General features: G+C 43.2%; 1 protein-coding gene across 3 annotated transcripts in view; it reads left to right on the forward strand.

The window, feature by feature from the left end:
• The window catches only part of LOC119972716 (transcriptional activator GLI3-like), a 447,347-nt gene that overhangs the window by 135,921 nt on the left and 286,843 nt on the right, over positions 1–24,583 (forward strand). For 2 of the 3 annotated variants that reach the window (XM_038809920.1, XM_038809921.1), the window contains exon 3: positions 20,572–20,814. In XM_038809920.1, coding sequence (XP_038665848.1) covers positions 20,572–20,814 — 243 coding nt within the window. Of the gene's footprint in view, positions 1–16,556; positions 16,689–20,571; positions 20,815–24,583 lie in introns of those variants that run through there. The other variant, XM_038809922.1, reaches the window with a different exon arrangement.

Here is a 24,583-nt window from a genome sequence, read left to right on the forward strand (position 1 = left end):
CAAGGACCTCTTGAGGATCATCACATTTGGTGAGAAGAACAGCATGTACTTTCTTGGCTCTTGCAAGTTGTCACCACTGTTCTTGACGAAAGTCAGAAGAAATATTGTGGTTTGCTGCCTCAGACCTGTGCAATTAATCCATTCGCTGCTGCAACTAGCAAAATATTAAGCATGTATTCAGCCTCTTGCTTAAGCAGGTTAAAAATTATTGCTTCTGTTCATAAAGGGGACTTGCTTCAAAACAATTAATTTTAATTCTTCAGAGGTTGTGCAATTATGTGCTGTAACTGATTGCCACGGGTATGCAATGTGCCATTGCAGTAAGATGACTCTCTTTCAACATTAAGGTTTTTTTTTCTGGTAAAGATGTCTCTCATCCTTTCATCTTGTCAAGTATTTTAAAAAATGTTCAAGCTGAGGGTAACACTTTCAGCTCAAACGATTAAACTGCGATTGCTGCTCTGAAGTTTAAAACACTGGGAGAAATGTTCTCCTTGATCCATCGAGCAACTGCAGTTTGGATAAGGGCAATATTATTTTCAGCCTGAAGTTTTGAAGCACATTATCTTAACATTGGATTCTGCGTGATGAGATGTCCTTCAGTTGTTTTACACCACACCGGCTCTTTCAAATTCTGCCTTTACCTCACCAAGTGCTGCCTGATTCTAATATTTGGTATGAACCAAATCCAGTTTCACCTTATCTTCACTCACCTAGCTAGCCTATGAGCAGGTAAGTGAACGTTTTACAGTTCATTCTTTAGACTGCTAGACATTCGGTGATGAGCATCAAGATGTGATGATGTTAACCATGTTGATGCAATGTTTCTTTGCAGGGAAGTATGGGATTCTCAATTTTGATCAGAGAAGGGTAGATCCAAGTATTTTTTAAATGGTGGACAGCTGAGAGCAGTGGATGTCCAATCTAGTGACATGGACTGCAGTACTTCCGGGGGTTGCAGATACTGAATTTATTATTCAATTTTTTTTTTAAACAAACATTTTATTGTGGCATTTATAGTTTTATAACAACAGAAAATGTAAACATAATTCAGTGCGCAACACTCTGCCAACATACCTTATACACACAAACCCCAAGTCCCTCCATCACTCGCTGATTCCCCCCCTAAATTGAACTAAACTAAACTAACACCCCCCCCCCCCCCCCCCCCCCCATTGTATCTGCTAACAGTTTAATTTTCCACAAAAAAGTCGATAAACGGCTGTCACCTCCGGATGAACCCTAACACTGATCTTCTCAGGGTGAACCTAATTTTCTCAAGCCTGAGAAACCCAGCCATGTCACTAACCCGTACCCCCGATTTCGGGGGCTCCGAGTCCCTCCACGCCAATAAGATCTGTCTCCGGGCTACCAAGGAGGCAAAGGCCAAAAGTTCAGCCTCTCTCGTCCCCTGGACTCCCGGGTCTTCCAACACTCCAAAGTTCTGGACTCAGTGCCACCCTTGTTTTCATGTAGACATGACATTGGAAAATCCCTGCCAGAATCCCTTAAGTTTCGGACATGCCCAAATCATGTGGACATGATTTGCGGGCACTCCTGCACATCTCACATACCTGCCCTCTACCCCAAAAAACCTGCTCATCCGGGCCACTGCCATGTGTGCCCCGCGACCCACCTTGGTATTAGGCTAAGCCTGGCACATGATGAGGATGTGTTGACTCTATTCAGTGCATCCTCCCACAGACCTGCCTCTAGCTGCTTACCCAGCTTATCTTCCCACTTATGCTTTACCTCCCCTATCTGGGTTCCCTCCCACTCTCATGAGCTCTTATAAATTTCTGAGACCTTCCCTTCCCCCCCCCCCCTCCCGTTTTTGAAACTACATTTTCCTATATCCCCTGTGGCGGTAGAAGCGGAAAGGTTGAAATCTGTCTTCCCACAAAGTTCCTCACCTGCAGATAGCGAAACCCATTCCCACCCGGCAATTCAGACTTCTCCTCTAAATCCTCCAAACAGGGAAAGCTCCCATCAATAAACAAATCTCCCAGTCTCTCAATACCTGCTCTCTGCCACCTCCGAAACCCCCCCATCTAACCTCCCCGGACAAACCGGTGGTTACCACAAATTGGAGCTCACACCGACGCTCCCGCCGCTCCCATATGCTTTCGCCACTGTCCCAAAGCTCTCAGAGCCACCACCACCAATCGTGCTTGTGGAGTATTGCGCTGGTGAGAATGAGTGGTGCCGTTACCAGTGCTCCTAGATTTGTGCCCCTACATGATGCTGCTTCTGCCCCCCCCCCCCCCCCCCCACAGCACTTTCCTCGCTTGCGTGGTTTGTTAAAAATAAACATTTTATTGAGGTATTGTTCGGCATTGTAACAGCAGCAATATAAACAATGTACATGAAAAGATAAACATAGTGCAAATACCACCTCCCTCCCCAACAGGTCCCACCATTAATTAACCCCCTAACCTAACACCCCCCCCACCCCGTCATAATATCCACTCATGTATATTTTGAGATGCAGATAGGCAGTGATTGACACACAGGATAACCAATGAACACAGATGACACAGAACAACCAATCACCAGACAGGACACCACCACTATAAAGCTCAGAGGGCATTAAGGCTCTCTCTCTCTCACAGGACATGGCTAGGGAGATATTCGCAGTGCACAGGCCAATGAACATCATCGCCATGTGATAGAGAGCTAGTCTGGTCAAGCCAGTAGGAGGTTATCAGTTAGGTTAATAGAGTGTCAACCCACAGCAGATTATATACAGCAATCAACAGGTTCAATAAAACAGTGTTGGACCATCTCCTGTGTCGGAAGCCTGCTTCTCGTTTTACTGCATCCAGTTGCAGTCGATGTTAGACCAACACAGATAACATATCACCCCCCCCCCCCCCCCCCCCCCCTGCTGACAATTAATTCTCTGCGAGGAAGTTGATGAATGGTTGCCACCTCCGGGCGAACCCTAACAGTGACCCACTCAAGGCGAACTTAATTTTCTCCAGACAGAGAAAGCTAGCCATGTCCGATAGCCAGGTCTCCGGCTTCGGGGGCCTTGAGTCCCTCCATGCTAGTAATACACTCGCGGGTTTTACCAGCCTATACAAACCCAGAGATCACCGCATTAACCCGCTTAAAAAAGCCCTTTGGTATAAAAATAGGGAGACACTGGAAAACAAACAAAAATCTCGGGAGAACTGTCACCTTTATGGTCTGTACCCTCCCCGCCAGTGACAACGGGAGCATGTTGCATGTTCCACTTCCGAAAGCCCTCCTTTGTTTGCTCAACTAACCGGGCCAGATTTAATTTATGCAACTGCTCCCATTTCCGAGCCACCTAAATTCACAACTCCCTCCCACCACTTTAAACGGCAACTCCCCAGCCTCCTCTTCTGTCCCCTCACCTGGATCACAAAAACCTCGTCCTTACCCATGTTCAATTTGTACCCTGAGAACTGGCCAAATTCCCCTAAGATCCGCATAAACTCTCCCATCCCCCCTAACGGGTCAGAAATATATAGGAGTAGGTCGTCCACATACAACGAGATCCTGTGCTTTACCCCCCCCCCCCCCCCCCCCCCTTCCTGGACTAGCCCCTTCCAGTCCTTTGACGCTCTCCGTGCCAGTGCCAATGGCTCTATAGCCAAGGCAAACAACAGTGGGGAGAATGGCCACCCCTATCTTGACCCCCGGTGTAGTCTAAAATAGTCCAAACTCACCCAGTTCGTCCGCACACTCGGCACCTGGTACAGCAGCCGGACCCAGTCTACAAAGCCCTGCCCAAACCCAAACCGCCCCAGGACCTCCTACAAATACTCCCACTCCACCTGGTTGAAGGCCTTCTCTGCGTCCATCGTGGCCACTACCTTGACCTCCCTCCCCTCAAGAGGACTTCATGATGACATTCAAGAGCCTCCTGACATTGGCTGGTAACTTCCTGCCTTTAACAAATCCCGTCTGGTCCTCCCTTATCACCCCCAGAACACAGTCCTCTATTCTGGAGGCCAGAATCTTGGCCAGCAATTTGGCGTCAACATTTAGAAGGGAGTTTAGTCGGTATGATTGTTCAATTCTTAATTGGAACAAACATAAGGAAGAGAAATAAATATTTGAAGACTAAAATGTCCTAATGAGGTACAAAATAAATCATAACAAAATGGGTAATGGAATATTAGACGTCACATCTAGAGGGCTTGATTGTAAAGAAAATAAAGTTTTACTAGTTATACAAAGTCTGGATTAGATCACATTTGGCATGCCATGTACTTTTTTGGGCACCGCACCTTAGGAAAAGTATCGAAAAGATGTAGTGTAGATTCATCAGAATGTTCCCGGGGTCTAGGAATTAGACTATGAGGAGAAATGGATAACGTAGGCATGCGTTCGCTGGAATATAGAAGGTTAAGGGTTAATATAGTTGTGAATTTTGAAAGGAATTGATAGAGTTAGCACACAATCTGGTTTGATTGCAGGGAAGCCATGGATAATGGGGCATAAACTTAGAGTCAGGCCATTCAGGAGGGAAGTTACGGTTTGTCTATTAAAAGTGTGGCTCTCTCAGAGAAAGAAATAGATGCTAGCTTAATAATTTTAAATCAAAGATTGATAGATGTTTGGTAGTTAAGGGTATCGAGAATTATGGACCCATGGTGGGTGGATGCCGTGCGAATCGAGATCAGCCATGCAAATGACGGAACAGGTTTCGGGGACTGGAAGGCCTACTCCTGTTCTGATGTTTTGAAAACCATTGCATTACTTTTGTGTTTGGACCATGGTGAAAATTACACTCTTATTCTCTATAGTTCCTCCTCCCCAGTGACCAAAACAGCGCCTTTGCAAATTTGACTTTAATCAGTATAAACCTTATTTAATGAGATTTAACAAATGTGTTCACTTGGGTCTTGTTTATCTTGTCATGTAACGCAGATTTATAATATTGCTTGGTTTTGGAGGCCTCTCTGCATCCATGGGACTGAAGAAAATATCTGTTTCCCTAGATTACTAAACCTGCTTTACAGCACATTAATTGATGTGTGCAGATCACTCAAATGGGGTTTTGAAGAACATTTTCTTCCAACACAAAGAAATCAAGGCACTCTAGGGCATTCATAAGTTTCGGGGGCTCTAGCCTCCTGCTCTCGGGGTTCCTCTCCATTCTTAGAGGAGTAGCAGTTGAGGCTGACGCAAAGCTGTTGAGAATTAATGAACTGGTTGATACTGCGAGCTTTCCAAGTGTTCACTGGTGGATTTGGGAAGCTATATTAATGACATGGAGGTGGATTTGAGACAACCTATAGACAGGCATAGAAACATGCTTCCTCAATTGTTAAACCTTGATGTCTGCTCACGTCTGTGAAAAACATATTCTTCAGGCTCTTCAGAACTCTTCTAAGCCGAAACATAGCTGATCAACTTCCTTTTTGTTGGGGGTATCCTCATACTAGAGGGACAAGTACTAACATTGTCAGCACATGTTATGAATTAGTGGGAGTCTTGTGGTATCCTATGCACTGTTGCTGCTAAGTTATGTCATTGACATTAGTCCAATAAATTTAATAGTGATCTGCACCAGTGTTTTTCAAACTACTTTTCCTGGAACCCACTTTTACCAACTGGCCGACCTTCGTGTCCCACACTGGCTGACCTTCATGATCCATATCGGCCGACCTTCGCGACACATCATTATTGCTTACTTTTAATGTGACAGATGAGCCCACTTGGTCCTCACAATCTCACTTGCTTTGTCATTCAATGTTACATTTCTGCTAAGGACTTCAGCTGATGATTTTCTCGCTGCATCCTTTGAAAAAATCACTGTCCTCAAATTAGTCATGCTTAGTCTTCAAATGTCTTTGAGGTTTTGAGGGTTTTAAGCTCATCTGCCAGTACTTCCCTGCATATAACATACATGGGGCAGCACGGTAGCATAGTGGTTAGCACAGTTGCTTCACAGCTCCGGGTCCCAGGTTCTATTCCCGGCTTGGGTCACTGTCTGTGCGGAGTCTGCACGTTCTCCCTGTGTGTGTGTGTGTGGGTTTCCTCTGGGTGCTCTGGTTTCCTCTCACAGTCCAAAGATGTGCAGGTTAGGTGGATTGGCCGTGCTAAATGGCCCTTAGTGTCCAAAATTGCCTTTAGTGTTGGGTGGGGTTACTGGGTTATGAGGATAGGGTGGAGGTGTGGGCTTGGGAAGGGTGCTCTTTCCAAGAGCTGGCGCAGTCTCGATGGGCCGAATGGCCTCCTCCTGCACTGTAAATTCTATGATTCTATGGGCTTTGCATCGTGATTTGCATTGGCAAATTAACAATGTCACCTCAATAAATTATCTTTATACTGCTTTATTTCCAATTACAGTTTCTTCTTTGAGTTGTTCACCAGAGGCCCTGGAGCTCTGGATACAGCTCACACCAGCACTGCTTTGTCCTGCTGCGGACACTCCTGAGAAGCTCTGTCCAGCAGATTTAGTTGTGAGATCCTGGCCTGTTTGTGTCTTTGGTCCTATTTTCTTAATTACAAAATGATCCATCTTCAGTTCTTCACACAGTCCTGTTGCTTGCTTGCTGGCAGCTACAAAATGAAGGAATCTCACCCCTGTGGTTTTGCGTCCAAAACACAGACCTACAAGGCACAAGAATGTACAGTGCAGAAGGAGGCCATTTGGCCCATCGAGTCTGCACCGGCCCATGGAAAGATCACCCCACCCAAGCCCACCACCTCCACCCTATCCCCATAACCCAGTAACCCCACCCAACACTAAGGGCAATTTATCATGGCCAATCCATCTAATCTGCACATCTTTGGACTGTGGGAGGAAACCCGAGCACTCGGAGGAAATCCATGCAGACACGGCGAGAACGTGCAGACTCCGCACAGACAGTGACCCAAGCCGGGAATCGAACTTGGGACCCTGGAGCTGTGAAGCAACTGTGCTAACCACTGCACTACCGTGCTATCAGTGTACGTGCCGGGAATGTGACCTGCTCTTGCTGCCACTTCTGGCGGGAGGACTCGTTTAAAGGCTGGTCGCGGCTGGCATTCTCACCGTAAAAACCAGTTGCGGACGGATTTCTGAAAAGCTAGTCCCGGCCATTCGGCGCTTCTCCTGCGATTGGGAATGCCATGACCGAAGACTCCATGACCCTCCCAACGTCTACCCGCGGCCCACCCATAAGTTTGGAAACCTCTGATCTACACACACTCTTTATGAACAGGTACAAGACTCCTTGTCACATGAGTTAGCTGAATAACACGAGTCTTTGACTGAACAGGATAATGCTGAGAACATTTTGTGATATTTGAAAGATGTCTCGGATCTTATTCATTCTCTTAATGGGTAACAGTGGGTAACAATAACATCTGCAACCAATATGTAGAGTCTTTTGGTGACCACTTCATGTATTACAAAACTCAAAAGAAGAGCTATGCATACAATTCACCATATCCCGCCAAGTACTTTACTAGGTTCATAGAGCCATACAACAGTGAAAGAATGGGAAGATCCCACGCACATATGGGATCCCATGTAAAGCTGCAAAGTAGTTTTCCTTCTCTCACTGGCTGCTTAATATAAATCAACATCTAATCTGGCAGGTGGAGGTGGAAGAACATGTTCCACAATTACTGAAGAAGATCTCCATCACAATGTTCTGCAAGTCTGAATAATTGGATTGTGGTCACTGGGCAATTTGTGTATTGTAGCTAAGTGGTTATAGTACTGAGCCAGAAACTCTGAGGTTACGAGTTCAGATATCAGTATTGGCAGTTGATTCAATTCAATAAATGCAGTAATTTGTGGTATCAGAAAAATAACATAAACTCAACTTGATTGAAGCCTCAATACCACCAAGATGTTCCCCCACTTTCTCAACTTAAAAACCGGTTGCGGACGGAATTCTGAAAAGCTGGTCCCGCCCACTGGGCACTTCTCCTGAGATCGGGAATGTCATGCTTTTCAATATACCTGTGCCAGAAATGCCCACATCCCAACAAATTAAAAATACAGTCATCTTTTCTCTGCCTTTTGCAGGCAAAATCCTAGCATTTGCTCTTCTGCCTTTTGCTGACAATCTGCAAATTTTATTGCAATATGGGTTTTGCTTGGATTTCTTTTGTGAGGCAGATTCAATGTTGTGAACCTTTGCATGTCCAAGGTTTCCACAACTGCATTGGAGACGTGTTTAGCAACTGCTATTGTCTTATGTCGTTTTATGTCAATAACTGCTATTGATTTATTTTAGTCTTGGCTCTTTGTTTGCACTATTGTTTCTATGTCAGAAAGCTGTTGAGGTTGTCCACTGTTCTGGAGACACGAGCATAAAATCTAGTCTGACACTGCAGTCCTGTACTAAAGGTGTTTTGCACTGTTCTAGGTGCCATCTTTTGGGCAAGTTGTGTCATCTGTTTTCTCAGATTTATGCAAAGGAATTTCATATCACTATTTCAAAGAGCAGGAGAATGCTTCTCAGTGTCCTTGCCAATATTTAAACCTCAACAAATATCACTGAGATATAATTAAGGTCATTAATTGATCCTTCAATAAGATTGTGGTGGATCTGAATGTGGCCTCATCTCCACTGCTGTCTGGTTGGAAGAATTCCACAGATGAGCGACCTACTACTGATGGAACAAAAAAAATCTCCTCATCTCAGACAGCACGGTAGCATTGTGGTTAGGACAATTGCTTCACAGCTCAAGGGTCCCAGGTTCAATTCCCGGCTTGGGTCACTGTTTGTGCGGAGTCTGCACCTTCTCCCCATGTGTGCATGGATTTCCTCCGGGTGCTCCGGATTCCTCCCGCAGTCCAAAAATGTGCAAGTTAGGTGGATTGGCCATGCTAAAATTGTCCTTAGTGTCCAAAATTGCCCTCAGTGTTGGGTGGGGTTACTGAGTTATGGGATAGGGTGGAGGTGTGGACCTTGGATAGGGTGCTCTTTCCAAAAGCCGGTGCAGACTCGATGGGCCAAATGGCCTCCATCTGCACTGTAAATTCTATGTAAAAAATGGGAGACCCTTAATTTTAAATTGCGTCCTCTACTTCCAGATTCCCCCACAAGGGGAAGCATCCTCTCAGCATCCACCCTGTCAAGACCTCTGAGGATCTTTTATGTTTCAACAAGACCGCCTCCCATTCTTCTAAACTCCAATGCCAAACCTGCTCAACCTTTCATCATAAGTTAACCCTTTCACCCCAAGAATCAGTTGAGGGAACCTGTTCTGAACTGCTTCTAATACAACTATGTCATTAAGTAAGAAGACTAAAACTGTACAGATTACTCCAGATGTCATCTAGCTAAGGCCCTGTATAGTTGTGGTAATACTTTGCTACTTTTATACTCCATTCCCCTTGTTATAAATGCCAACATTCCATTTGCCTTCATTATCATTTTCATGTAGATTTTAAATAGTTGAGGTCCCACCTATGATTCTATGGCACTCCACTACTAACAGCTTGCCCCCACCAAAAAAATCCCACTTATCCTTACTCTCTGCTTCCGGTTGGCTCATCATTCCTTTATCTATGCTCCTATGTTATCCCTCCCTCCCCAACACCATGAGCCCTTGTTTTGTGCAGTAACTGTAGATGGAGTAGCACGGTTGCATTGTGGATAGCACAATTGCCTCACAGCTCCAGGGTCCTAGGTTCGATTCCGGCTTGGGTCACTGTCTGTGCGGAGTCTGCACATCCTCCCCGTGTGTACGTGGGTTTCCTCCGGGTGCTCCGGTTTCCTCCCACAGTCCAAAGATGTGCAGGTTAGGTGGATTGGCCATGATAAATTGCCCTTAGTGTCCAAAAATGTCAGGTGGGGTTACAGGTGTAGGGTGGAGGTCTGGGCTTAGGTGGGGTGCTCATTCCAAGGCTGGTGCAGATTCGATGGGCCGAATGGCCTCCTTCTGCACTGTTAATTCTATGACCCTTGGGGGAACAGCACATCCCTCCTGGCCTCCACAGCATCTAGCAGCCTCCGCAGGTCTTCATCCCCGAATCTTGGGGCTGGTCTCCTTGCACCATTGGTGCGAGCTGGCTGGGTTGACTGAGTAAGTGCAGCTTGACCTAGCCAGCAGGGGGCTGACGAGCGCGGTCCCGGTGAATCAACTGGCGAGCTTTCATTTTCAGCGGGAAGCCGGTGATGCCTGTAATGTGGACAAAGTAACGTTGGATTGCGTTGCCGGCCTCGCTGGGCCGAGCGCCGGGAAGCTCGCAGCAATTCCCGCTCACTACCACACTTCGAAATTTGCCTGAAAGTAACTTGGACAGAAAATTGTAGTTAAATGTTAAATACAAACTTGACTAGATTTAAAAAAGAGTTTAAGCCTTAAAAGTAACCCTTAAATTTCCCTCTAAGCAAATTCCCACGCTCACTATGCCTTGAGCTGCATGCAGTCATGAGGCTACCTTCATGCTTGCTTACTTAAAATTGAACTGGTGTATTCACAGTAGAATATTTTTATTCAGCACTTTGAACAAAAGATATGAGAAAGTCTCAATCTAATATGATGCCTTTGTATCGATAGATAACTTTTGTTTCAGGTACATTCTTTTCCTTTGCACTATGTTCTGACTGCAGAGTTAGCTGGTCTACCATATCCTTTTCTACAGAGTTTACAATCAGTTAGCCTACCTTCTGGTATGCTAACTCCAAGCAGTTCAATTTAAATACCTTTACACTGGTTACTGTGTTTTTCTTTTCATAACTGACAGATTCAAAATAATTGGCTGTCATGCGTTTAACTGAACATGTCACACTTTGTTCAAAGAAGCTTGGCTCCTCCCTTCAACTCCATTTGACACTCAGTTTAGACCAATTTTGCACCAAAGGTATAAAAATAAGCTGGGCACAGATATCTAATCTGCGCTTGTAACTTCTAAACTGCATATGTCCAGTGACTGGATTTAAGTGGAGTGTGGCTAACTAAAACTAGACAAAAATGTTCAATTCACATTACAGCCACCCTTTGCATCAAAGTGATTTTGGTTTCTTTTCCCACACCAGCGATCCTTGGGATCTCTGCTATTTTAGGCAGTTTGGTGTTTAGGGACCGTATCCACTCGGTACTGGATTAAGTCTGCACCAACAGTTTAAAGCAGGGCCCTTGCAGCCAGCAGTGAAAGGAGGCATTAAGTTGGGCTGAATTCAAACTCTGGGTCCAGTGGCGAAAGGACCCTGCTAAATTCCTGGGTGCAGAATCGGTGAACTAAAATCATCATCTCTGCACATTTGAATTTAAAGTGAAGAATCCAAGTTTGTTTGGACTTTGTTCAAGACTGACTTCACTTGACTATAAGAACCAGCTTTGTACCTTTTCTATCTGCATCACATCTGGGATTTGAGTGTATCTCTGGTGTCTAACTCATTAAAAGTGGACCCAGTACTCAAGGTATTGTCTAACTGGAGCACTATACAGTTTTAGAATGACATTGCCTAACATACTGCTTTAGTAATGTTAGCATTTAATTTTCTTGTGATCAGTGTGCACCCTAAATACTGAATTTGCTAATGCCTTTATATCTCCTTGAATTTCCTCTTCGCTATGTCGGCAACATTTGTTGCAGTTACTTATATTACCTGTATTTTCTTCCAAAGTATAGTACTACCCACTTATTCGCACTGAATGTTATCTGCCATTGCTCTGCCACTTAAGATCCTATCCAGTTCATTGGATATATCTTCGGCTGTGATGTTAAAATTCAATTGCTCCTCCCCCCAGTTTAATTCCATCTGTTAATTTGACCAGTTTGTGTTTAGTTTCTGATGCTTATTAGAAATAGCAGTGGCTCTGACAAACATCAATCCCTGGAGCACTACACCCAGTATTACACTTCCTCCCTGCCACCATCACTGCCTGATGACACCCCAATGAGTGCTTGCTGTTTCCTTCCTAGCCAATTTACTGCCCAAACCTTGAACTCCCACCAGTTTGAAGTCTTTTGTCAAAGGCGTTCTTGAAGTCTGGATACACACAAAGCAGCATGGTGGCACAATGATTAGCACTGCTGCCTCAACTCCAGGGACCGGGTTTAATTCCTGCCTCGGTGACTGTCTATGTGGAGTTTGCACTTTCTCCCCATGTCTGCGTGGGTTTCCTCCCACAGTCCAAAGATGTGTGGTTAGGTGGATAGGACATGGTAAATTTCCCCTTAGTGTCTAAAAGGTTAGGTGGGGTTACTGGCTTACAGGGATAGGGTGGAGGTGTGGACTTAAGTAGGGTGCTCTTTCCAAGGGCTGGTGCAGACTCGATGGGCCGAATGACCTCCTTCTGCGCTGTAGGGATTCTATAATAAGACTGTTCACACTGTGCTTAGAATGTCTGTTCCTTGCAGCAGCCAAGACTACTCCAGCACTCTGTGGCACGCCGAGTATTATGATGTTTTGTAGGTGGATGTTATTATGTGGTATATTATAGGCAAGCCAGACCCAAGGAACCATAGAATCATAGAATTCTGACAGTGCAGAAGAGGGCCATTCGGCTCATACTGACCCTCTGAAAGAGCACTCTACCTCGGCCCACTCCCCACCCTACCTCTGAAACCCCATAACCCCACCTAACCGGCACATTTTAGGACACGAAGGGACAATTTATTTTAGCACGGCCAATCCACCTAACCTTCACAACTTTGGATTGTGGGAGGAAACCCACGCAGACACGGAGAGAATGTGCAGACACCACCCAGGCGGTAATTCAGGGCTGGAATTGAACCAGGGTCCCTGATGCTGTGAGGAAGCAGTGCTAACCACTGTGCTACTGCACCACTTTTAGAAGGAGCTGCGTTGAAGAACTCTGATTAATGATTGGTCATGTCTTAAGAAAACTAGGTCTCGACAACACCAACACCAGACCCATTCGAGTATTGCCCTCTGTAATTGTTTCTCCGGCACCCAATTGTATATCTACCTCCACAGTCTCCTCCCCCCCCCCCCAACCCCCCCACAAACAGATGCCTACTTCCTACTTGTGTGTTGTAAATAATTTTGCCAATTGCACAGAGTTGCTCCTGTTGAGCTGGTGCATAATACCTACAGTTAGAACATAGAACAGCACAGAACAGGCCCTTCGGCCCTCGATGTTGTGCCGAGCAATGATCACCCTACTCAAACCCACTTATCCACCCTATACCCGCAACCTAACAACCCCCCCCACCCCTCCCCCTCTTCTCCCCCCCCCCCCCCCCCCCCCCCCCCCCCACACCTTATATTTTTTTAGGACGCTACGGGCAATTTAGCTTGGCCAATCCACCTAACCTTCACATCTTTGGACTGTGGGAGGAAACCGGAGCACCCGGAGGAAACCCACGCACACAGGGGGAGGACGTGCAGACACCGCACAGACAGTGACCCAGCCGGGAACCGAACCTGGGACCCTGGAGCTGTGAAGTATTTATGCTAACCACCATGCTACCGTGCTGCCCCTCAAGTTACTTTATTTAATTTTTTTTTGTTACTTTTTTTTGATATGTTTGTGTGTGCCCTATATATGTGTGTACATAACGGTAAATATACTTTGTTCAAAAACCCAATAAAAATATTTTATTAAAAAAAAGAAATCTAGGTCTCCAGCTCTGATTTGGAATTTTAAACTGATTCCACAGGAACAAAGTTATTTTGCGTTGACCAACATCCTACGGTCATAATGTCTCATGTCCAATGCATTTATAGAGGAGTAAATCGTTAGTTCTGACACAATCACCAATCAATGTTTTATTTTGATTTGTATTTGGGAAGGTTACATTAGCCTTTGTCTAGTCACTTATAAAGACATATTCTCTGTCCTCCCAAAATAGAATTTATAAAATAAAATAATTTGTGGTTTCTGGAGATGACATATGGAGAAGACTGTGCTCTTCTTCAGGTGTAGTCCTATAATTCTCATCTTTCTCGGAAAACTCTACTCCGAGTTCAGGCTGTAAGCACTTTGTATGTTACAAAAGTTGTGTGGAAAAAGGTAAAATCATTGGGAACTGTTATTATAATTGCTATAATTTGGTTGAAATCGAGGCTGAAAAAAACAAAAAAAGTTCATCGAGGAACTCCTGATTTAACCTTTTGCTACATGAAGTAGTATGTTTTAGAAACACAATCATAAACAGCTAAATAATTTTTTGAGAAAATGTTTTTTATGGAAACCTTGTTCCAGCCACTGATTTGCAAATTGAATTGGCTCTTTCAGAACAAAATTGGGTATGACCACTGGAATTTTCACATTACATATTGTAGACCAGAAATATGTTCATTGACCAGGTAACAAACAGAAGTTAGAAGGAGAGTTTGTTTCCCCCACCTTGCCCCAAAGAGTGGCAGTGGTCCTCTGCAGGCTGACCAATGTCCTATGTTTTAATTATAGTCACTATAATAAATTCTGTTTTAAATGAAATAATCAAACAGTATTTTTAAACAAATAGTGAAACTAAAGCCCAGAGCACAAACATATCTGTGCTTATGCTGCTGGCCCTTCAACTGTAACTGCTTACTCCAATATCATTTCTACATTTTGACAAGTATGAAGCAGTTCTATGGTTCATGCCTGTGATTTGAAGGGACAGAGATTAAATAGTTCTGTGTTTGTCACACCTGTATTTCTTACCTTTTAAATATTTATCCAGTTGTTTTTCACCTGACAGTTTTTACTCTAAGAGCCACTTGTGGTAAAGTATTATATGACATAATAAATTGCGTGGAGAAAATTTTTTCTAACTTCCCCTTTCATTCTTCACATGATAATCCCCGTGTTACTGAATCATTTACGGTGATTATTTTCGTCAACTCCAATCTTTTAACTGTTTTTCAGGTTTCACTTAACGTTTTTAGTGGGGTGATGAAACCTTGAGGCTCTCGTCACTGGGGCTTTGAAACTGAAAATTATGTATGCATTTACTGTAGCTTTAATTGGTGGTCCATTTCCTTTACTATAATACAGCCTCTCAATCAAAAACGCAGTTTCATTGCTCCCAAAAAGGAGAAATTTATATGTGTCAACTATGGTAAAATCAGGGCAGCACGGTGGCCTAGTGGTTAGCACAACCGCCTCATGGCGCTGAGGTCCCAGGTTCGATCCCGGCTCTGGGTCACTGTCCGTGTGGAGTTTGCACATTCTCCCCGTGTTTGCGTGGGTTTCGCCCCCACAACCCAAAGATGTGCAGGGGAGGTGGATTGGCCACGCAAAATTGCCCCTTAATTGGAAAAAATAATTGGCTAATCTAAATTTATTAAAAAAAAACTATGGTAAAATCTTCGTTATATGTCTTTGACCTCTTCCTTGAGTTGAATGATACCTCACTAAACCAGTTCTATCCGGATGTAAGGATGAAGATCTTTTCAGTGAAGGTAGGATCCTGAGGTGCTTGTGCCATGTATAGCATCCATGCCAAATTCACCTTTTTTTTGTTGCCTTTTGTAAGTTTTAGAGGTTTCACAGAAACAAGCAAAAGCACTTCTGGGAAAGTATTTGATCATTGCGCTCAATTCATTTTCTTGTATTTGCTTTTCAAATTTGGCTCATGAATAGTTTTTTTTGCAATTGCTAACCTACACTCCAAACACATAAAAGGCATTTAGAGCAACAATTGTTCATTTAATTAGTAATTGGACAGTGCAGGATGCATATGGCATTGAGAAACGTGCACTATTATGGGGAGACGAACAGTGAAATACCAGAAATAGAACGTAAGCTCTGATCAGGGAGGCTGTGAGCACAATTACTTTTTCTCAAATCCTTCTGTGACACTGCAGGGGAGAAAGGACTTTGAAACTTGAAAGGCTAGGGTTTGCTTTCAACCTCAAAAGCTAGGAGGAAAGGGCTCTGAAATTTGCTCAGTACTCCCAATTCACCATTAGCCTGTTTCTTCCTTTAGCCTCAAGGCATTCTCCACTATTTGAAAAGACGTTAAGAAATTCAATCACAATAGCAGGCCCAGTTTTGAACATGTTTCAGTTGGCGCATAGAGGTTTGGTCTTCGGTCTTTGTGTGGGGTGAATTGAACTGAGCAACCATTGGAAAGAGGCAAAAAAGGTGAATGAGCAGCCTATGTGCAGACGCAAATCCCGACAGAGCAAAGACTGCTCTTCCTTGATCTTTGCATGTGCAGCATATGGGGGCCTGCTTGTGGCAGAGTGTGAAGCACAGCCCATACTAAAGTCAATACGGAGCACTTGGTTTATCGCAAGACTCTTGTTGAGTTTGTTTTGTAATTGAAGCTGCTGTTGACCCTGTCTTAGGGACCATTTTGTAAAACCATTATTCTGCATAAACTAAAATAATAAACCTTCTTTCTGTTAGGCTGATTGTGATGGTGTGACACTAGTTTGATTTAATGATTACCCACCTGACCCCCTGAGCTCCAGAGAACTGTTTAAATAGAGAATAAGTTCACTAGGAGGCACACCGGTAGAATACTAATGAGGTGGTTAAACTTTGCATGGCACCAATCAGTTTTTTTCCCCCTGAATTACTCTAATGGGAGAGGCTTTGTATGTGAGAGAGATTACAGAGGATTGCCCTCATGGCCGGATATTTTCAGATGAGACTGTGACTTGCTCAGAGCGAGTGAGCTGCAGATTTTTATGAACTGAGTTGTTGGCAGTGTTGAAGTTTCTAGTCTGTCTCCAGCACCTAGCTGGTGTGTGTATGTGCAGAACTGTTGCAAACCAATACCATTGTTTTATTTTGTGAAATTCAAAGGAGCTTGCTGCCAAAGTACAAGTATACTCGCCCTTAGACGTGTAAGTTCCAGGAATATATATTTTATCCTCCAAGTTTGATTTTCGAGGGTGTTTTCTTAATGTTACTTGATTAATGGCAAATTGCTAATCCATGTTAAAATTTTCGAGGTTTTAAGTAACTTGTCTTTTTTTAAATAAATTCCTATGTCCTCTTAACCTAAAAAGTATTTCCTTCATCTCAGGAGTTGTTGTTCACTGTTTGTATATTTAAGTCAGATGTCAGATGTTGCTGGTGGTGCGGCTTATATTTCTGCAAAAGAATCACTTGTTGCTGTCCCATGTGGTTTATTTCTCTGACAAAGTTGGTTTGGTGCAGACTGCCAATATTTATTTCTAAATGTGTTGAACATTGTGGCTCAACAGAATAGTGTGAATGATGCACCTGTGCTCTGTTGTTAAACACTGCATGGTGTACATTTTTGTGGCAAAGGATATTTGAGTACTGCGCAAGATTATTCAATGGCTACGTTAACAAAGTAAATGTTACTTCAGTCAATCGTTTGGCTGTAAAGCTTAGTTTATGCGGCGGGGGTGAAGCCTCAAGGCACTGGACAAAGAATTACTTTGTGATTTTAATTTATTTTTGGAAGGTGAGAACTGCCTGATTATCAAGTGAAGTGCTATCCATAAAGGGGAAAATGGATTTTAGAGAAGGCCAGCACCTTAATACGAGCGATTATTGCAGCAGGAAATGGCATTGACATATGGTTGGACTAGGCTTTTGGTTCTAATCAAATTTCCTCTCCCAATTGCTTTGCCTCTTCCACTTGTTACCCCCTAATGATAAAAGTGATTTATTTTTATCCTCCCTCTGTCTTTTGTTTTCTCTATCCCTTCTCTTCCACCTCTCAACTTCCTCTTCCCTGTTTTATCACCCGAAAAAGAGAGTTGTAAGACCTTGTTCCTGGTGAGTTACTGTTGAAGTAGAGCAGACATGCTCCTCACAAAGCCAGTGTCACTCATTACGTCTGGGCACCTGACTCCTCAACTAGGACAGAAATGATCAATTTTAGTGGTATTCCTAATCATTCGATGCTAAACTTGGTGCCCTTAACTGGATGTGTGCATTGTGCTTAATCAAAAATAACCAAGAAATTGGAACAGAATGCTTCACTATGACGTTAATATAATGAATTGTCAGGATACGTTCCAGTGCAAAAAATCATTTATCCAAACTAGTTGAAACAGTTCAACATTATTTCATCATAATTTGCACATTCTCTCCTGCACAGTTAAAGCTAGCACAGGAGTGAGAGAACCTTATAGTGATGCAAAGCGGTCTTAATTTTAACAGTTGTTGTCATTATCCTTTTTATGATGTTCTGAGCAAAATCTAATTGCAAATTGATGTAACACAGACATATCTCCTCCCCTTTCCCGCCCCCAACCTGCCACACTAAATGATGTTCAAGTGTATGGCGACACACAAATATGCTGGTTGATGGACCTGCAGAAATGCAGATGCATGTTCATAAAATCAAACAAACAGATACGCATGCATACACAGCCAGGAGTTTGCACACATACACGGTTAGCACTGCTAGGGGCAACACGGTGGCACAGTGATTAGCGCTGTTGCCTCACAGCTCCAGGGTCCCGGGTTCAATTCCAGCCTCAGGTAACAGTCTGTGTGGAATTTGCACATTGTCCCCGTGTCTGTGTGGGTTTCCACCGGGTGCTCCAGTTTCCCCTCTGTGAAAATCTCATGGTGTCTGCATGGGTTTCCTCCGGGTGCTCCAGTTTCCCCTCTCATTCCAAAGATGTACAGGTTCGGTGGATTGCCCATGCTAAATTGCCCCTTAGTGTCTAGGAATGTGCATGTTAGGTTAAGGGGTTATAGGGCTAAGGGGCAGGGAGGTAGACTTGGGTGGAGTGCTCTGTCAGTGGGTGGGTGCAGGCTCGATGGGCTGAATGGCCTCCTTCTGCACTTAGGGATTCTATGTGTGCGCATGCATCGTCAGATGAGCACATGTAAACAGGCACATTCAAGCGCACACAGATATACACAGGCGCACATAATTAAACATGCAACTATTAACACACGCATGCAGCCATGTGCAGGCATTCATGCACAGATGCACAATAATCAGTTGTAATGAGAAATCCGGGTTTATGATTCTTTGTGACATATTTTAAATTTGACAAGAGAACTGTTCAAATCTAATGAAAATGATCCTGAAATAGTGATCTGACCACTTGCTGAAATAGTTTAATTTTGTCTTGAGAGAAGTAAAACAATTTATGAAAGAATTGGTTCAATCATTGCTTCAGTTTCGACTTGGTCCGAGTACAGTGAAACATAAACAGGAGGTTCTCTTTCCTTGCTCCCATTGACTGTCAGCTGGGACTTGGCCAGTGGCACACTTGCCTCTGAAGGTTTCAGGTTCAAGATCTACTCCAGGGCTTGAGCACAAAAATCAACATACCATCCCAGTGCAGTACCGAGGGAGTGTTGCACTGTTGGAAGAGTCATCTTTCAGATGAGATGGTTAAACCGGGTCCCCATCTGTTGCTCCAATGGATGTAAAAAAAATAAAAATAAATCCAATGGCAATATTTTGAAGAAGAGGAGGGGAGTTATCCCTGGTGTTCTGGCCAATATTTATCCCTCAGTCAACATCACAAAAAACAGATTATCTAGTCATATCATATTGCAATTCATGGGAGTTAGCTGAGGGCAAATTAGCTGCCCCAATTCCAAAATTACAATAGTAACTATGCTTCAAAAAAGACTTCTTCAGCTATAAAGTGTTTTGAGATGCCCAGTGGTTGTGAAAAACTGTATATAAATATGAGCCTTTTAAAAAATATTAATTTGAAGGGAAGATGGTGGCATAGTGGTGATGTTACTTATTGAACTAATAATCCAAAGGCCCAAGGTAATGCCCTGGTAACATTGGTTCAAATCCTAATCTGGCAGCTAGTGGAACTTAAATTCAATGAATAAATCTGGAATTGAAAGCTAGTGTCAGTAATTATAGATATAGAACAGTACAGCACAGAACAGGCCCTTCGGCCCTCGATGTTGTGCCGAGCAATGATCACCCAACAACCCCCCCCCCCCCCCCCCCCCCCCCAAACCTTACTTTTTAGGACACTACGGGCAATTTAGCATGGCCAATCCACCTAACCCGCACATCTTTGGACTGTGGGAGGAAACCGGAGCACCCGGAGGAAACCCAGGCACACACGGGGAGGACGTGCAGACTCCGCACAGACAGTGACCCAGCCGGGGATCGAACCTGGGACCCTGGAGCTGTGAAGCATTTATGCTAACCACCATGCTACCGTGCTGCCCAATTGAAACCAAGAAACTAGTACCTATTGTTGTAAAAACCCATCTGGTTCACTGATGTCCTTCAGGGAAGGAAATCTGCCGCCTTTATCCAATCTGGCCTACATGTGACTCCAGACCCACAGCAATATATTTGACTCTTAACTGTCCTTTCTATTTTTTTCTTTTAAATTTAGAGTACCCAATTATTTTTTTGTTTCCAATTAAGGGGCAATTTAGTGTGGCCAATCCACCTAACCTGCAGTTCTTTGGGTTGTGGGGGGTGAAACACACACACACATGGGGAGAATGTGCAAACTCCATATGGACAGTGACCCAGGGCTGGGATTCGAACCCGGGTCCTCAGCGCCGCAGTCCCAGTGCTATCCACTGCGCCACGTGCTGCCCTTTAACTGCCCTTTCAAAGGTAATTAGTGAAGGGCAACAAATGCTTGCCCTGCCACATCCCATGAAAAAAAAAGTTAAGAATATGCTGATGTTGCTTCATCAACACTGGGTCAGTAACAATAAAATCAGTTTTTGCTTCAGTAATACAGTGGTATCTGCTTTGATGCTGTTTCTGATTTTGAGTCTGTTTCCTTCTTTTAGAGGATGAAATTCCTCGCACCTATCACAGAGAGAGAAGAAACGCAATTGCAATGCAGCCGCACACTGGTGGGCAAAACCTGAGCAAAATTGGTGAAGAACCATCAACATCCAGTGAAGATAGAGCTTCTCTAATAAAGAAGGAGATCCATGGATCATTGTCACATATACCTGAACCTTCCATCCCCTACCGTGGGGCACTTTTTGCTATGGATCCAAGAAATGGCTACATGGACCCACATTATCGTAAGTACTGGTTCAATTCACTTAGTTTTAAAGAACAAAAAACATGTAGATGCCCTCGATGATTTTTGCTCTGAATCTATCTCATGGATATTTCTAACTGCTAAGTCAGTCCATTTGGATTGATCCAGACTAGCCAAAATAGATTAGAAAATTCTGGCAAACCTGCCTAATTCACAAACGCGGCTCCATTAGCTTGAGCTTTTTTTTAGAATCAAGATCAATGTATGCTGGATGGGGCTTGCACCAATTCCACCATCTTTCTTTTTAATGCCCGAATCTTGTCTCTATGTCCAGGAGATCTGGGGGAATGTGATCAAAGGAGGTTCCTACAGTCCTGCAGAAATTTTAGATTGCTTATTTCTTTTCCTCTCAGTGAGTTTTTGAATATGTTTCTAAATTAAATTTAGTGAAATGAAGCCAGCTGAATGCATGTTGAGGGAGTGTTTCATTTAAGTGACAGCCCAGTGACATGCTTACGTCCACTTGTTAATTTGTTTAAATCGCAAGCAACTTTGGTTTTGCTCCAAGTAACTAAGTATCTTTGGAGTTGAAATTGACACATTAGATTTCTGCATAGAATTGTATAAAGCTGAAATCATACTGGTTGCAATTTAAGTATGAAATGAATATATAACCCTTCTGTGACAACAAAAATCGATCTGAAGTTGGGTTGGGCAGAAGATTCTTCCTGCTATTTTAAGATGAATATAGTTAAGCAAATATTCCAGGTAAGTGAATGCAGATTTTAAAGCAGAGAGGCCATTCATTTAATAAGAATTCTCACTAGCTGTAAATGCACGCGGGAGCGGGAGGGCATCAATATGATTTGCTGAGATTTAAATGTTAACACTTCAGAATTGATGTGTAGGTAGCCTGTGATGGACATGTTGTTAATTCAGTTGTGAGCAAGGAAGAATTCTGATGTTTGACACAGTAACAAGATGTTTTTCAGCTTGTAATGAGGCATATGATATACAGGTTCTAATAATGTGCAGTTTATAAAGATGTCACATCAGATTCAATCGCATTTTGGTCAATTGTCATACCTTTTAAATGCTGGCATGGAGTAGTTGGTGCAGTCAAATTCAATTTAATTTGAAACTGTCACAATACTTTGCTCTTCTACACTAAATGCAGCTTAAATGATCATCTTATGCATTGTGAAAATGTGCACAAGCAGTGACAAATGTCTCTTTCCTCCCCCCACCCCCCTGCTTTTTTTCTCTTCCTGGTCGTATCTTTTTATGCAAGATACATGGTACTGTGGATTTATAAACCCAAACTAAACCATTACAGTTATGGCAAGTGGTACCTAGCCTAAATTAGGTTACATTTTCTGTAAGGGAAAAGTAGAAACTTGGAACTGCAAGTGTAACACTTTCTTTCATATGTGTGCTTTGAGGCAGACTACCAATAATGTTATTATGGGAATTCTGGCTTGATGCCTATACTTCACGTGAACGTTTCAAAAGACAGCTAGATGGTAAACGTGTGTACAACCCAGATCTTCAGGTTAATCCTTTAATGGTGCTGCTGATCGGAGAATCTGAAATTACAGATCATCGAATTAGCCTATAGGCCATATAGGTTTACAGTTCAGAAGGACGCCATTCAGCCCAGCCTGATTGTGCCAGTTTCTTTTCTTGTGTCATGTAAAGGGATCTGCGAGGTTAATGGATGAGAAGGTGATGTAAGGTCCAATGCTATAAATTAGTTTACCTTGAGTGGGTGAGATAGTATCACTTCTGGTTGTCTGGTTTGGACCTGCATGAAGATAATTGTAATGAAGTACTTTCTACATCTTGTAAGTTAAATCACTTGACTTCAGACTTTTGATGTGAAAGTTGAATGCGAGGCAAGCATGCTTTTAAGTCTGTCCAGACTGTGTTTCTAATCAACACGTTGAGCCTCACAGAGGGGTCTGATCTGGTGCTTTCTATATTAGCCAGAAGGTTTAGTATCTTGGGTTGAAAGGTCATTGGGCAGATGACTGATTAGCAAAGACGGCTGATTAGTGCAGGTTTGAGTATTAGAAATGCCAGGGATGAAAGCAGGTTTGATTGTCTTATTAGCTTAGCAGCAGAGGGGAATGTACACTTTATAGAACTTGATCAAAGAGATTCTAAATGTCAAGTCTGGACATTGGTTTTGTAGGTCTAGGTACTAAGATTAAGATGTAGGGCCGTTTTATTCTCTTATTGACCCATTATGTGTTCCTGATGCTCGTGAAGCTATTATCCTGCAGCGGAATTTTATGACTGAGATTCCAGTAAATTAGAAGATGTTCTAAGTGGGCTTTCACAAATAAATGATTGGGAGTACAGATGCAAAAAAGATCTTTTTTAGAACAGTTAATACTCTCAATAGTTCAAGAATATTGTGGTCAGTCTTATGTTTTAATGCTGCAGATACAGAGTTTAATTTTAAGTAATGGAAAAAACAGTGGCATGTGCTGACCTTCCATGCCTGACTGCCTATGTGTTCCTATCCAGTGAAGCTTCTTGCCTGATAGTAAACAAAAATGTTGCTTTTGTTTAGAAAAAAACAGGATTTATTTTCCCTCCTGAAAGTGGTGTTCTTTTTGGTACAGATTCACTGTGCCAGCACCTTGCCCAAGGGCAGTGCCCTATATTGGAGCCAAATCGGTGAATGGTTGCAGGCTCTTTGGCAACAGCTCACGTCGCTGCCCATTTCAAGGTTGACACATTTCACAATCCAGCAGAGACCCATGGAATTCGCAGCAGAGGTTCAGTGACTTCTCTTATTTCCTAGCCTAGGGATATGGATGTAATTCTCATGCTTTGTTCCCATCTTTCCTCCTACCATCTTATCAAAGATACAGAAGCTCTGGCCAGATGAATTATACTTGTGACCTGAGTGGGATGAATGGGTCAGCAGCAGTGGGCCACTATATGGACCAAGCCTTTTTCAAAAGAAAAGTGTCAGAGTTCTTTCTCCAGATGAACTAACTGCGCCTCCCTCTGTGTGGGGTTGACCACATCCATAGTGACTTTAATTCCTGTTTCCAGCAGAATATATTTATAGTCAGAGCAGGGCGAACCTTAGTGAGGTGAATTCCCAAATGACAACAATTTCACAATTTGTGCTAAGTAGTAATGAGGTTAGGCTGAACTTCAATCTACTTGACTCAGTTGCAGGAGCAGCAATGATAGTGACTGCTGTGCCTACTCTTGTCTGGCCATACCAGGACCAAACAATTGGTGTGAGGAAATATGCACAGATAGCACTTGTATATCTATGCTTGTCGTTTTAATGGTGGTATTTGTGTTTATAAAGTGTGCTTATCGAGGTGTTGTTTGTGTATTTACCCATGCCCATTTTAAGATGCCATTTGTGTATCCTCATGTATACTTGAAGATGCATTGTATCTTGCTCTTTTAAAGAGGTTATTTGTGTATCAATGTCTCTGCTCTTTTTAAGTTGACAAGTAAAAAAGAAGCATTGCCAGCCTACACATGGAAAACTCAATAATTGTTTTATTGTAACTTTGATCCTGGTGCTTATTCCAAACAATGAAAATGCAGTAATAATCTAACTTGTGCAAAAGAAAAAGCAGATGGAAATGTTGTTATTTTCCCTTGCTCCAATGTAGGTTCCGAATAAAGTCCCATTCCCAAAGGGTTGGGGCTGTATTTCATTGGCTTCTGTGCATTTTGGAGAGAGAAATAGATGCTTCTGTTTTGCAAAGAAAAATATCCCAATTTCAACAGATTAAAAAGGGACACTTTATGTCATGCAGATTCTCTGC

The sequence above is a fragment of the Scyliorhinus canicula genome, chromosome 10, assembly GCF_902713615.1.
Source record: "Scyliorhinus canicula chromosome 10, sScyCan1.1, whole genome shotgun sequence".
In the NCBI taxonomy this organism is placed as follows: Eukaryota; Metazoa; Chordata; class Chondrichthyes; order Carcharhiniformes; family Scyliorhinidae; genus Scyliorhinus; species Scyliorhinus canicula.